The 15,252-nt window shown below is 45.0% G+C and overlaps 1 protein-coding gene across 3 annotated transcripts in view; it reads right to left on the reverse strand.

The window, feature by feature from the left end:
• Window positions 1-15,252, reverse strand: part of EPC1 (enhancer of polycomb homolog 1) — a 127,579-nt gene that overhangs the window by 36,847 nt on the left and 75,480 nt on the right. For all 3 annotated transcript variants that reach the window (XM_063922080.1, XM_063922079.1, XM_063922081.1), the window contains exons 2-6: window positions 9,595-9,754; window positions 9,061-9,206; window positions 8,743-8,949; window positions 7,234-7,382; window positions 30-177 (exon numbers count right to left, since the gene is read on the reverse strand). In XM_063922080.1, the coding sequence (XP_063778150.1) occupies window positions 30-177; window positions 7,234-7,382; window positions 8,743-8,949; window positions 9,061-9,206; window positions 9,595-9,733 (789 nt within the window). In that variant the 5' untranslated portion in view covers window positions 9,734-9,754. The remainder of the gene's footprint in view (window positions 1-29; window positions 178-7,233; window positions 7,383-8,742; window positions 8,950-9,060; window positions 9,207-9,594; window positions 9,755-15,252) is intronic.

Consider the following 15,252-nt stretch of genomic DNA (forward strand, 5'->3'; position numbering starts at 1 on the left):
AATATATTATGACCCATTACCCATCTTACCTTGTTAATCTTAATTTCTATTGTATCCTGATGTTTAAACGGACTACTAGAAATAGGGATGATGGGGATGGCATAGGTGGGCTTCAAAGGCTGACGCTGAGCCATTACCTCTGACACGATCTCTCCATTATAGTCACCTAGGTTATACCTAGATTCAAGAAATTAAAGCTATAAAATTGCATGTTTATAAAAGCAATTGATATATAAACATTGTCGTATCATATTACATAGCAAAAAGGCAACAAATACACGCCGTTATAATGACCAAATAAATGCAACTATAATTACATCAAACTTTCACATGCATCTATCATGCAACAAAACCTATTATCCAGAACACATTGGACCAAGTATAATCTTCTAACTGTACTAACATGACAACAGGAGCTTACAAAACCACTGTTTGTTATTAAAATAGCAAAATGACATACAGCAAGCATGGAACAGCAAGTATAAAAAGGCTTGTGAAAGTGGATGTCTGTTTATGTCAACCCACCAACAGGTACTAGAATTAGCCCACTACAATCATCTTTATAATGACATTCTAAAGTTTAAAACGGAAAATAGACTGTAGAATATGGGAATAGAACCCTAACAATGAGTTTATACAACTAATACTCCACCAAAAACTAATCCAATGTGAAAACTAGTTATATATAAAAGACCTTCTTTACCCATCACGACTCATCAGAATAAGTCCCATCAGTTTTTAAGGTCCTAAGCTACTACAGTGACAGAAAAGAACAGTCTTGACCTATATGAATTCTTACATGGAAACACCAAAGTTCTGCTACTAGGTGCATGGAGGAGGGATGTGGGATTATCTGGTTTTCTCTAACGTCCTAGAGGATGCTGGGACTCCGTAAGGACCATGGGGATAGACGTGCTCCGCAGGAGACATGGGCACTTTAAGAAAGACTTTAGGTATGGGTGTGCACTGGCTCCTCCCTCTATGCCCCTCCTCCAGACCTCAGTTTACTACTGTGCCCAGAGGAGACTGGGTGTATTTCAGGAGCTCTCCTGAGTTTCCTGTAAGAAAGGATTTTTGTTAGGTTTTTTTTATTTTCAGGGAGCCTGCTGGCAACAGACTCCCTGCATCGAGGGACTGAGGAGAGAAAAATAGACCCACTTCTCTGAGTTCAGGGCTCTGTTTCTTAGGATACTGGACACCATTAGCTCCAGAGGGATCGGTACGAAGGTCTCACCCTCGCCGTCCGTCCCAGAGCCGCGCCGCCGTCCTCCTCGCAGAGCCGGAAGAAAGAAGCCGGGTGAGTATGTGAGGAAAAGACCCATCTGAGGCGGCAGAAGACACTTGGATCTTCACTGAGGTAACGCACAGCACTGCAGCTGTGCGCCATTGCTCCCCTTCACCTCACACACTCCGGTCACTGTAAGGGTGCAGGGCGCAGCTGGGCACTGTACATGTATAAAGAGAGCCCCCGCCATGTATTGAAAAAATTGAGCGGGACAGAAGCTCGCCGCCGATGGGCACTCACCTCCCTCAGCACTCACCAGCGCCATTTTTTCTCCACAGCACCGCTGAGAGGAAGCTCCCCGGACTCTCCCCTGCTTGACACACGGTGACAGAGGGTTTTAAAGTAGAGGGGGGGCACATAATTGGCGCAGATACATAAAACAGCGCTGCTGGGTAAACATTAATTTACTGTGTTAATCCTGGGTCATATAGCGCTGGGGTGTGTGCTGGCATACTCTCTCTCTGTCTCTCCAAAGGGCCTGGTGGGTAACCTGTCTTCAGAAAAGAGCTTCCCTGTGTATGTGTGGTGCGTCGGTACGTGTGTGTCGACATGTCTGAGGTTGAGGGCTCACCTAAGGAGGAGGGGGAGTTTATGAATGTTAGGTCGGACTGGATGGATATGTGGAATGTTTTAAGTGCAAATGTTAATTTATTGCCCAAAAGGCTAGACGAAGCTGGGGCACAGTCAGGGAGTCAACCCATGCCTATCCCTATGTCGCCGGGACCTTCGGGGTCTCAGAAGCGCCCACTATCCCAAATAGTTGACACAGATACAGACACAGATTCCGACTCCAGTGTCGATTACGATACAAAATTACAGCCAAAGTTGGCTAAAGGTATTCGATATACGATTATCGCAATAAAAGATGTGTTGCATATCACTGAGGAACCCCCTGTCCCTGACACGAGGGTACACATGTATAAAGGAAAGAAACCTGAGGTCTCCTTTCCCTCCTCACATGAGCTGAACGAAGTATGTGAAAAAGCGTGGGAAACTCCAGACAAAAAACTGCAGATTCCCAAAAGGATCCTAACAGCGTATCCTTTCCCGTCGCAGGACAGGTGGGAATCCTCCCCTAGGGTGGACAAGGCCTTGACGCGCTTATCAAAAAAGATAGCGCTTTCATCCCAAGATACGGCTACCCTCAAGGACCCTGCTGACCGCAAGCAGGAGGTTACCCTGAAGTCCATTTACACACATTCTGGTACATTACTCAGACCGTCTATTGCATCGGCCTGGGTTTGTAGTGCTGTAGCAGCATGGACAGATTCCTTATCAACGGATATTGAGACTCTTAATAAGGATACCATTTTATTGACCCTAGGGCATATAAAAGATGCGGTCTTGTATATGAGGGATGCTCAAAGAGACATTAGTTTACTGGGTTCCAGGATAAACGCTATGTCTATTTCTGCTAGGCGTGTCTTATGGACCCGACAGTGGACTGGTGATGCCGACTCCAAGAGACATATGGAGTTGTTGCCTTACTAGGGTGAGGAATTGTTTGGAGAGGGACTTTCGGACCTCGTCTCCACGGCTACGGCAGGTAAATCAATTTTTTTGCCATATATTCCCTCACAATCTAAGAAAGCACCTCATTATCAAATGCAGTCCTTTCGTTCCAATAAAAGCAAGAGAGCACGTGGATCGTCCTTTCTTGCCAGAGGTAAGGGCAGAGGGAAAAAGCTGCATAACACAGCTAGTTCCCAGGAACAGAAGTCCTCCCCGGCCTCTGCAAAATCCACTGCATGACGCTGGGGCTCCCCTGAGGGAGTCCGCTCCTGTGGGGGCACGTCTTCGACTGTTCAGCCACATCTGGGTCCACTCACAGGTGGATCCATGGGCAATAGAAATTGTTTCCCAGAGATACAAGCTGGAATTCGAAGAAGTGCCTCCTCGCCGGTTTTTCAAATCGTCCCTACCGAAACAACCCCTGGAAAGGGAGATAGTGTTACATGCGATTCTCAAATTGTGTCTTCAACAAGTGGTGGTAGAGGTTCCCCTGCTTCAAAGAGGGCAGGGGTACTACTCAACTCTGTTTGTGGTTCCGAAACCGGACGGTTCGGTCAGACCCATTTTAAATTTAAAATCCCTGAACCTTTACTTAAAACGGTTCAAGTTCAAAATGGAATCGCTCAGGGCGGTCATCGCCGGCCTAGGAGGGGGAGATTTTTTGGTATCTCTGGACATAAAAGGATGCATACCTGCATGTCCCCATATATCCTCCTCATCAGGCGTACCCGAGATTTGCGGTACAGGATTGTCATTACCAATTTCAGACGTTGCCGTTTGGGCTTTCCACGGCCCCGAGAATTTTCACCAAGGTAATGGCGGAAATGATGGTGCTCCTGCGCAAGCAGGGTCTCACAATTATCCCGTACTTGGACGATCTCCTCATAAAGCGAGATCACGGGAGAAGTTGCTGAACAGCGTATCACTTTCACTGAATGTGTTACAGCGACACGGCTGGATTCTCAATATTCCAAAGTCGCAGCTGAATCCTACAACTCGTCTGCCCTTCTTGGGCATGATTCTGGACACAGACCAGAAAAGGGTTTTTCTTCCGACGGAAAAAGCGCAGGAACTCATGACTCTAGTCATGAACCTGTTGAAACCAAAACAAGTGTCAGTACATCATTGCACTCAAGTTCTGGGAAAGATGGTGGCAACATACAAAGCCATTCCATACGGCAGATTCCATGCAAGGACCTTCCAATGGGACCTATTGGACAAATGGTCCGGGTCGCATCTGCAATTGCATCAGCGGATCACCCTGTCCCCCCAGGGCCAGAGTATCTCTCCTGTGGTGGCTAAACAGTGCTCACCTTCTAGGAGGGCCGCAGGTTCGGCATTCAGGACTGGATCCTGGTGACCACGGACGCGAGCCTCCGAGGTTGGGGAGCAGTCACACAGGGAAGAAATTTCCAAGGACTTTGGTCAAGTCAAGAGACTTGTCTTCACATCAACATCCTGGAACTAAGGGCCATATACAACGCCCTACGTCAAGCGGAGATCTTACTTCGCAATCGACCAGTTCTGATCCAGTCAGACAACATCACCGCAGTAGCTCATGTAAACCGCCAAGGCGGCACAAGGAGCAGAGTGGCAATGGCGGAAGCCACCAGAATTCTTTGCTGGGCGGAGAATCATGCAAGCGCTCTGTCAGCAGTGTTCATTCCGGGAGTGGACAACTGGGAAGCAGACTTCCTCAGCAGACACGATCTGCATCCGGGAGAGTGGGGACTTCATCAGCAAGTCTTCGCGCAGATTGCAAGTCGGTGGGGACTACCCCAAATAGACATGATGGCATCCCGTCTCAACAAAAAGCTACAAAGGTATTGCACCAGGTCAAGAGACCCTCAGGCGGTAGCTGTGGACGCCCTAGTGACACCGTGAGTGTTCCAGTCGGTATATGTGTTTCCTCCTCTTCCTCTCATACCCAAGGTGTTGAGGATAATAAGAAAGAGAGGAGTGAGAACAATTTTCATTGTTCCAGATTGGCCACGAAGGACCTGGTATCCGGATCTGCAAGAAATGCTCACAGAAGATCCGTGGCCTCTTCCTCTAAGGCAGGACCTGTTACAAAGTCCCTGTCTGTTCCAAGACTTACCGCAGCTGCGTTTGACGGCATGGCGGTTGAACGCCGGATCCTAGCGGAAAAAGGTATTCCGGATGAGGTCATTCCTACGCTAATAAAGGCTAGGAAGGACGTGACGTCTAAACATTATCACCGAATATGGTGAAATTATGTTTCTTGGCGTGAGGCCAGGAATGCTCCTACGGAAGAATTCCATCTAGGCCGTTTTCTTCACTTCCTACAAACTGGAAGTGAATTTGGGCCTAAAATTAGGCTCCATTAAAGTTCAGATTTCAGCCTTATCCATTTTCTTTCAAAAGGAATTGGCCTCTTTACCTGAAGTACAGACTTTTGTGAAGGGACTACTGCATATTCAGCCTCCTTTTGTACCTCCGGTGGCGCCTTGGGACCTTAACGTGGTGTTAAGTTTCCTTAAGTCACATTGGTTTGAACCACTTAAAACAGTGGAGTTGAAATATCTCACGTGGAAGGTGGTCATGTTGTTAGCCTTGGCTTCGGCTAGGCGAGTTTCAGAATTGGCGGCTTTATCACATAAAAGCCCCTATCTGGTTTTCCATATGGATAGAGCGGAGTTGCGGACCCGTCCTCAATTCCTACCTAAGGTGGTCTCATCCTTTCATATGAACCAACCTATTGTCGTGCCTGTGGCTACACGTGAATTGGAGGATTCCGAGTCCCTTGATGTGGTCAGGGCTTTGAAAATTTACGTGGCCAGAACGGCTAGGATCAGAAAAACAGAAGCACTGTTTGTCCTGTATGCAGCCAACAATGTTGGCGGCCCTGCTTCAAAGCAGACTATTGCTCGCTGGATCTGTAACACGATTCAGCAGGTGCATTCTACGGCAGGATTGCAGTTACCGAAATCGGTTAAGGCCCATTCCACTAGGAAGGTGGGCTCGTCTTGGGCGGCTGCCCGAGGGGTCTCGGCACTACAGCTGTGCCGAGCTGCTACTTGGTCGGGATCAAACACCTTTGCAAAGTTCTATAAGTTTGATACCCTGGCTGAGGAGGACCTCCTGTTTGCTCAATCGGTGCTGCAGAGTCATCCGCACTCTCCTGCCCGTTTGGGAGCTTTGGTATAATCCCCATGGTCCTTCCGGAGTCCAATGCATCCTCTAGGACGTTTGAGAAAATAAGATTTTAAACCTACCGGTAAATCTTTTTCTCGTAGTCCGTAGAGAATGCTGGTCGCCCGTCCCAAGTGCGGACTACTTCTGCAAGACTTGTATATAGTTATTGCTTACATAAGGGTTATGTTATAGTTTCATCGGTTTTGGGCTGATGATATGTTGTTCTTCATACTGTTAACTAGATAGTATATCACAAGTTATATGGTGTGATTGGTGTGGCTGGTATGAATCTTGCCCTTGGATTACAAAAATCCTTTCCTTGTACTGTCCGTCTCCTCTGGGCACAGTTTCTCTAACGGAGGTCTGGAGGAGGGGCATAGAGGGAGGAGCCAGTGCACACCCAAAGTCAAAGTCTTTCTTAAAGTGCCCATGTCTCCTGCGGAGCCCGTCTATCCCCATGGTCCTTACGGAGTCCCAGCATCCTCTACGGACTACGAGAAAAAGATTTACCGGTAGGTTTAAAATCTTATTATTAGGTGGAATATACCATCTTGCATCAGTAAACAATTCTTAAGAATATGGCCTCTGAATGGCCAGTATCAAAAACTAAACCACATGTATAGATTAAAAAAAAAAAAAAAAAAAAGTGATCCTATTAGATCCTATTAGATTAGAATATTAGATATTCTGGTGCAATAAAACTATTTTATCGCCTTCTTTGATTTAACCATCTGGTCTAAAGCAGAGATATCCTTAAAACATGGACTGTAATGGTACACTTCGGAAGACTCTGCTATATAATATTTAAATATTCAATAATTTCTGTGCCAAGTGACGCCATCCTTTCTAATGAAGTGCAGATCAGAAGCTACACTAGTAATTCCAGATTTGGTAACACTAACAAATATACATCTAAATATAAATGTAGCCGTTAAATTCTAAAGTTCTGGTGGTGCACATATTGACCAGTTACTGTAGTGCAGACATCACATCCTCATTGTTTCCCCTTGCACCCCGTTGAAGTGTGGCACACTGCAACGATGCAGAAGAATCCACCCTAAAAGTTTCACTCCCCCCATTTTTTTTTTCAAAAAAGCAAACACCCAACAACCCAATTCATATTAAAATGTAGATTCTAAACATTTCATCAAATCCAATAACAATCTTTTCATTTCATGGTAACAAGCCATAAAGATTTTTGAGGATTAAATTTCACCTAAATATTGAAGCATCTTTCACAAGCATGGCTTCTGTAACATACAGAGATATTTATTATGTACCTCTTTTCTATTATTTCCAGTGTTAGATGTAGTAATTCTCGCTTGCTTTTTTCTCGCCTCTTAATCATTTCTAATATGGTCACAGCTCGGCTGAGATCCCGACGTAACTTTAACATCTTTTCATAAGAAGCTTCATCGTTCTTTCGGTTCTGGGGGAAATAATGTTGAAACAAATGCTTGTAGTAAAACCTCTCAAAAGACCACTTAAGGTGGGTACACACTAATAGATATATCTGCAGATCAATTGATCTGCAGATATATCTATGGACGGATCGAGCAGTGTGTTCAGCATACACACTGCCCGATCCGTCGGGGACTGACGTCATGAACTGGGTGGGCGTGTACACAAGCCCGCCCAGTTCAGCTGTCAATCACCGCCGGCCGCCGCAGCATGTGTACGGGCGGTCGGCCGACCGCCCCGTACACACACACCGACGCGCCAATATAGGTAGATATATTGTCCGTCGGCTGTGCTGCGCGGCCGACGCGATACGTCTGTGAACGACGGAGTTCACAGACGTATCGGTGTGTACAAGCCTTTAGACTTATAGCCTACTTAAAATTATTGTTCAACTTTAGCAGACAGGAATACTGAACATTAAAAACAAGCTGCCTTGTATTAAAGCGAAAATAACAATTTACAAACACTGTACAATATAGGGAGGGTGACTTAGGTCCTATTGAGAGTTGGGTGCTATGTCGACATTCACACAAATGGTTAATGTTTTCATCTGCGCAGTATTGGGTGTTCCTGGAACGGTGACTGGGAGCTGGCTATTTACATGCAGAGTTACCATCCTATGGACAGGTTGTGGGCATATGGCTGAGTGGCTCCGAACTCGGACGCATGGGGCAACAGATGGTTGCGTTGTAAGATGCACAAAGTCCCCTGAGGTGCAATAAAAAAAAAAAAAACAACGTGTGGAAACTCAACTCTTTGGTCCAAAGCAGGGAGTTTAGACGGGTTTAGCAATTTTAGGCAACTAAACCTGGTCTGTTCGGGCGCGACATGTGCGATGTGCATGGGCACACAAACACAGATAAATTGTGACAATTGTTTGGGCGTCTAAAAAGTCCAGTTTAGACGGGATTTTTAGACTCACAAAACAACTGAATCGTCCCTTTAACATCTTCTGTGGCACGACTGGAAATTTTCCGGGCTTACCAGCGATGACAGCGCTGGCAACCCCGGAAGATTTCCGGGTATACTACTGGACTGAGATCCCAGGGACAGCCGTGCAGCGTGCACGGCGCCTGAGAATTTAGCCTGCCCCTCCAGACTCCTATTGGCCAGGGGGCAGGCTTAGCAGTAAAATGCCTTGCGGCGGCCGGGAATCAGCGCTGGGGCTGGCGATGCCCACAGGCGATTTACTCACCCTGCCCCAACAGTCGCCACCGCCGCCCCCCCCCAGGTGTGTTTTTACATTGAAAACTTGCCACTGAAGGGATTAATGTCTAGGAAAACAACAATGAGTGCAGCGATCATATTCCAAAAACGGACTAACTCACCTTCCGTGTTTGCATTTTCTCCGTACGTCTTCTGAAAGCTACATAAGGATCACAGGTACTAGAGCCATCCCGCTTCTCCTGTTTCACTGCTGGTATAAGGGTGGAGCTACGGGAGTTTTTCCTTTTCTTAATCCAATAGTCATAAACCTCTGTAATCAACTCATCATCTTCCTTGAGCAACAGTTTGGCCTCTTGGAGATTGACTGGCTGGAGAGAAGAGCAAGAAGACATTGTATATATTCCAAAAACATTTAATTTCTATTTCAAGAAAAGACAAAAAGGTAAATTAAACAAAAGCCAAAATGCACAAAAACTTACATGCTGACCACTGCCCTTCTCTAACCGGTCAATCATCTCTTCAAACTGGAGAGGAGAAATCTCCATCTTCTTCTTAAGCTTGTTCACAAAAACCTCATCCTCAGAATCCATGTCATAATCTGGCTGTTCTGCATCCAAACTAAAAGCTAAAATGATAGGAATGGACTAATGTCACAAAGAGGAACACAGAAGTTTTTGGATGACACTAAACTAAAGCAGAGAGAAAAATCAAGCCACAATAAAAACTGACAAATTAGATTCACCTAGAAGAGTGTGCATTTTACAGTGCAGTCTCCTCTATGGAGACAGAAAAACATGGAGAACAACAACAAAACGAATTAGAGCCCATTCACATTATACGTTAGAAACAATATTTACTAAGAAACCATAAAACCACATATCCACCTACAGAATATTCAGCAAACTTCCGCTCCACTAAGTAAAGCAAAGAGTTTCTGATATTCATAAAACAATGGCACAGTTGAAGTCAATCAAAGAAAGTCCCTTGAATACTGGTTCAAAAGTGTTACTTACGCTGTATGTGAATGAGCTGCTTTGGCATCTTAAATTCCCCTGGGTACACAGATTCATAATAAGCGATATTACTTTCTGCCTCTGGGACTGGAATAACCATGTTATCCCGCTTCTCTCCATATACCTGCAATGCTGACATAGCTCGCTGGAGATGATGTTCCTAAAAAACAAAAACAGATAAAAAACTGTTGATATTTCATGTGAGATTCTCATTTTAACACAAAAAATTAAAAAGGGAACTAAAGCATTATACAGGTTGAGTATCCCTCATTCACAATGCTTGGGACCAGAAGTATTTTGGATATCGGATTTTTCCGTATTTTGAAATAACTGCATACCATAATGAGATATCATGGCGATGGGACCCAAGTCTAAGCACAGAAAGCATTTATGTTTCATATACACCTTATACACACAGCCTGAAGGTCATTTTAGCCAATATTTTTAATAACTTTGTGCATTAAACAAAAAGTGTGTGTACATTCACACAATTCATTTGTTTCATATACACACAGCCTGAAGGTCATTTAATACAATATTTTCAATAACTTTGTGTATTAAACAAAGTTTGTTTAAATTGTAACATCAGAAAAGAAAGATTTCACTATCTCACTCAAAATATTCCGTATTTCGGAATATTTGGATATGGGATACTAAACCTGTACTACACAAACGTTTTCCCCCCAAGAAGCAGCCTCTATAAATGTACATGCAACAGTCCTGTGGAGACTTAATTTTGACAACTAAACGTTTAAAAAAAAAATCAAATATCTCTCTGATTCCATCTGGGGGACGCTGCGTATTTCCTGATGGGGTTAGAGTGTGTGGGAAGGGAGTTTGCACAGAACCTATAAAAACCTAACTCCTCCCCCCTCTAATCTCCAGAAAAAATACACAGATAAGATAGCAGCGCTAAAATGGAACTAAATAACTTTGAAGGTTTGAGTGAAAGATTAATCACAATTTAATAAAACATAATTTTAAAAAGCACATCTTAAACAATAAAAGACCATATAATCCACCATATTGTGGCCACGCATATGACAAATCAATTAGTATTAACAGCTGCCGTTAGGGTGTAGTCCGTTCCTGATGGTAAATGGACTGGCAAGGAATTTTTGTATATATCACTAGAAAATGCACCAAACAGATAGTCCCACATAGGTTGTTACCACTTTCAAGCCGCTGGAGGTGTAGTCCCTTGAAATAGTCCCTTTGTTGGTCTCAGACCCAGACGTGGGTTATTGTGGGATCCTCACTGCATTGCGGTATCCTCCTGTTATGAAAGGATGAGTGGTATTCCAAGTGAGATGGTTCTTTGTGGGTTCAGTGCCTCAGTCCTGGTCCGGACACCCTGGGTAGCTGGATTTGGCAGAGAGTGGTGGTCTGGCAAGCCTCCTGACGCGTTTCACTGCAAGGCACTGCAGCTTTATCAAAGCTTTGATAAAGCTGCAGTGCCTTGCAGTGAAACGCGTCAGGAGGCTTGCCAGACCACCACTCTCTGCCAAATCCAGCTACCCAGGGTGTCCGGACCAGGACTGAGGCACTGAACCCACAAAGAACCATCTCACTTGGAATACCACTCATCCTTTCATAACAGGAGGATACCGCAATGCAGTGAGGATCCCACAATAACCCACGTCTGGGTCTGAGACCAACAAAGGGACTATTTCAAGGGACTACACCTCCAGCGGCTTGAAAGTGGTAACAACCTATGTGGGACTATCTGTTTGGTGCATTTTCTAGTGATATATACAAAAATTCCTTGCCAGTCCATTTACCATCAGGAACGGACTACACCCTAACGGCAGCTGTTAATACTAATTGATTTGTCATATGCGTGGCCACAATATGGTGGATTATATGGTCTTTTATTGTTTAAGATGTGCTTTTTAAAATTATGTTTTATTAAATTGTGATTAATCTTTCACTCAAACCTTCAAAGTTATTTAGTTCCATTTTAGCGCTGCTATCTTATCTGTGTATTTTTTCTTGTGGTTTTGGGTGTGACTACCCCAATTTATAGCAGCAGCATTAGAAACGCAACATCCTACTAGCGCCTAAATCCATTTTACCTTGGTAGAAAACTTTTTGCCCTTCCATCTCCAGCCTGACCAACAATTACCTCAGCTAACGTTGAGCGAAGCCGGAAAGAGGCAGAACATAACACAACCAATAAACCAGACAGAAATATGGGAGGGATCTCAGCGTCCCAAATGGAATCAGAGAAAGATTTTATGGTACGCAACAAAAATCCCTATTTCTCTTTCATCAATCTGGGTGACGCTGCATACTTACTGATGGGATTTCCCAAAGCAAGCTAATTAGAGGAGGGAGAAACAGATGGCAGAGCTGTCTGTAAAATTTGACGCACAACAGAGGCAGTATCCAAACCAAAAGTATGAAAACTGTAAAACTTAGTGAAAGTATATACGGACGACCAAGTCGCGGCTCTACACAGCTGTTCAACTGAAACACCTCCGTGAACAGCCCAGGAGGCCCCAACAGCTCTAGTCAAATGAGCCCTCAGGGAGCCAGGCGCAGCAGAAGATATATATGCCTGCCAAATAGCAGAAGATATCCAACACACTACTGTGTTTTTAGAGGCTGGCCAGCCACATTTAGGTGCATCAATCAAAACCAACAAGGTATTTGTACAGCGAATAGACTCTGTACGGGACAAATAAATGCGTAAGGCCCTAATAGGCAACAACGCCAAATGACAATCCATTCCAGAAGACTCTGGAGCAAACGCTGGAAGCAATATGTCCCGATTTATATGGAAAGTAGACGCAATCTTTGGCAAAAAGGAAGGCTTTGTACGCAAGACCACTCGATCCTCATGAAAAAAACCAACAAAGGTGGTATACAAGAAAGCGCCGCTAACTCAGAAACATGCCTGGCCGAAGCAATGGCCAAAAGAAAAACCACCTTCAGAGTAAGAAACCTCAATTCTACAGTCTCCAATGTTTCAAACGGACGCAGAAGGACCAAATTTAAATCCCAGGGAAGAACAAACGGAGGTTGAATCCTGAGCACCCCATGAAGAAACGTCTGGACTTCCAGAACGATAGCCAATCTTTTCGGAAAAAGAACCGACAAGGCCGAAACTTGTCCTTTAAGGGAAGAAAGACGAAGTCCTTCAGAGAAACCATTGTGAAGGAAAGACAACAGGCGAGGTAAGCAAGAGAGGTCTGGCAACAACACACGCCTTTCACACCAAGCAATTTAGATACGCAATACTCTGTAGTAAATCATAGAAGTGACTGGTTTTCTAGCCTGAACAATAGTTCTCACCACTGGTCGAGATAAACCTTTAGCTCTTAGAATGCTGGATTCAAGAACCATGCCGTCAAAGCCAGACTAAAATCGTGGTGGCGACAAGGTCCTTGTAGAAGATCGGGTCGCAGAGGCAGATGGAATGGTTCCCTGGTCACCATGCTGCTGCGGAGAGAGTGTACCACTGACGACGAGGCCGGTCCGGAGACACCAGAATGACTGGGAGACCTTCTCTTCGGATGCGTTTAAGTAAGCGTGGTATTAAAAAGGGAATTGGTGGAAATACATATTCCAGGTGAAAATTGCCATGGATCCATCAATGCATCAATCAACTCTACCTGTGGATCCCGAGTCCAGGAGCCGTAGCGAGGTAGCTTTTGGTTGAGACGAGACGCCATGAGGTCGATGTCGGGTGTCCTCCACAGAGACACCAGGGTCAGAAAGACTTCTTTAGGAAGTTCCCATTCTCCCGGAATGGACCGTGTGACGGCTTAAGAAATTGCAGAGATGGTCGGAACCCAATGCTCTGGCCACTGGAGAATATGGGCGACCTCCTTCATGGCTCTCCAGCTGCGAATTCTGCCTTGTTTATGTAAGCCACCGCTGTGGCATTGTCTGATTGAATGCGTACCGGATGACCCCGGACACTGGTTTGAATCTGAATTAGAGCATAACGAATAGCTCTCAACTCCAAGTTGTTGATTGGTAACTTTAATTCTTGACTGTTCCAGAGTCCCTGGAAATGTTGAGATTGCAACACCCCCCAACCCATGAGGCTGGAGTCTGTGGTGATCATCCTCCAAGACCAACCGTGAACTGCATTCCTCTGGTCAGATTGGGACTGTGTAGCAACCAAAGGAAAGACTGTGGAGTCTGAACCGATAGCCGACAATTGCAGGTCCAGATGTGGTCCTGCTCGATTCCAATAGCCCAGAATTTGAGCCTGAAGAGGCAGAGCATGGAATCTGGCACATGGCACCAAATCGAATGTCGCTACCATCTTGCTCAACACTTCTATACATCAGAGATCTGAGAACCTCGGCAATTGTAACAGGGAGCGGACTCTGGATTGTAGATCCTGAATTTTGTCCTGAGGTAGAAAAATCTTATGACTGTGTCGAACAGGAGACCTAGAAACTCCATCTTCTGAGGGAAGCAGCAAAGATTTTGGGAAATTCACTATCCACCAGAATGACTGCAGGGTGGCTGTATTGAGCTGTAGGTATTGGTGAAGCAGAGTCTGTGATGGAGCCTTCCATGGCAGCGATGATTGAACGAATCAATTCCATTTTGAAAATCTGGACAAAGACACAGATTCAGGCACTTTAGATTTAATATGGGCCGAAACTAGCCGTCCGGTTTGTCTATGAGAAAAAGTAAGACTCAAGTAAAATCCTAGACTTTGTTGTAGTTTGGGAACTGGAAGAATTACTCCATTGTGTAAAAGCGTGGAAGTTGCCTGAATCAGTGCTTGTCGTCTGGAGGGATCGCACGGGAGAGTGATGAAACAGCGGTTTGGGACAGGCTCCTCGAGATCCAAAATATATCCTCGGGTTATGACCCCCGTCTCCCACCGATCCAGTTTCGACAGGAGACAGACATCCTTAAACTGTAGTAAACGAGCTCCAATTACCAATGATCCCTCCTGAGGCCTCCCGGCGTCATGCGGTAGATTTGTCGGCAGGCTTGACCGCCGGTCTTCATGGTATCTGGGATTCCCTACCTCGGAACGCATCTTTGCGGGGAAATCTTGAAAAGGCTCGAAAAGGACTGGAAACCTCCCCTGCCTTGTGTACAAAAGGACCGAAACTTAGTTCGTTTTGGCTTTTGAGGAGCAACTGGAAGAAACAGGCCCTTGCCTCCCGTGGTATTAGAGAATTTTTGTAAGATAGATAATCAGATTGCATGCCAGATACAACTCGTGCTAACCAGGCATCCACCGCTTTAAGAACAAAAGTTCCATCGAGGATTGGACGCAGAGAAATACCTGATAAGTCAAACATGGACTTTAGGATCGCCTCTATCTTCCTATCCGTGTAATCCCTTCAGTGTCGCTGATTGTACTGAAGGGGTAACTGTAGCTTTCTCTAAATGAGTAATAGGAGCATCCACCTTCGGGGCCGACTCCCACAATTTTGTGTCTTCTTCTGCAAATGGATAAAGAAATTTTAATTTCTTAGGAGCTTGAAAGCGTGAATCCTGTTTAAGCCAAGGATCTTTTAAAATCTCTGCAAAATGCATATAGGAAGGGAACATAGCTACTTGTCTTTTCTGTTGTTTGAAAAAGGCTGTTGAAGTCTCTGCCACTGCCGCATCTTGCAGATTAAGGGTCTGACGTATGACTTCTATCAATAATCTGACACCTGAGCTAGTAGACAA

Source organism: Pseudophryne corroboree, chromosome 5 (assembly GCF_028390025.1).
Source record: "Pseudophryne corroboree isolate aPseCor3 chromosome 5, aPseCor3.hap2, whole genome shotgun sequence".
Classification (NCBI taxonomy): Eukaryota; Metazoa; Chordata; class Amphibia; order Anura; family Myobatrachidae; genus Pseudophryne; species Pseudophryne corroboree.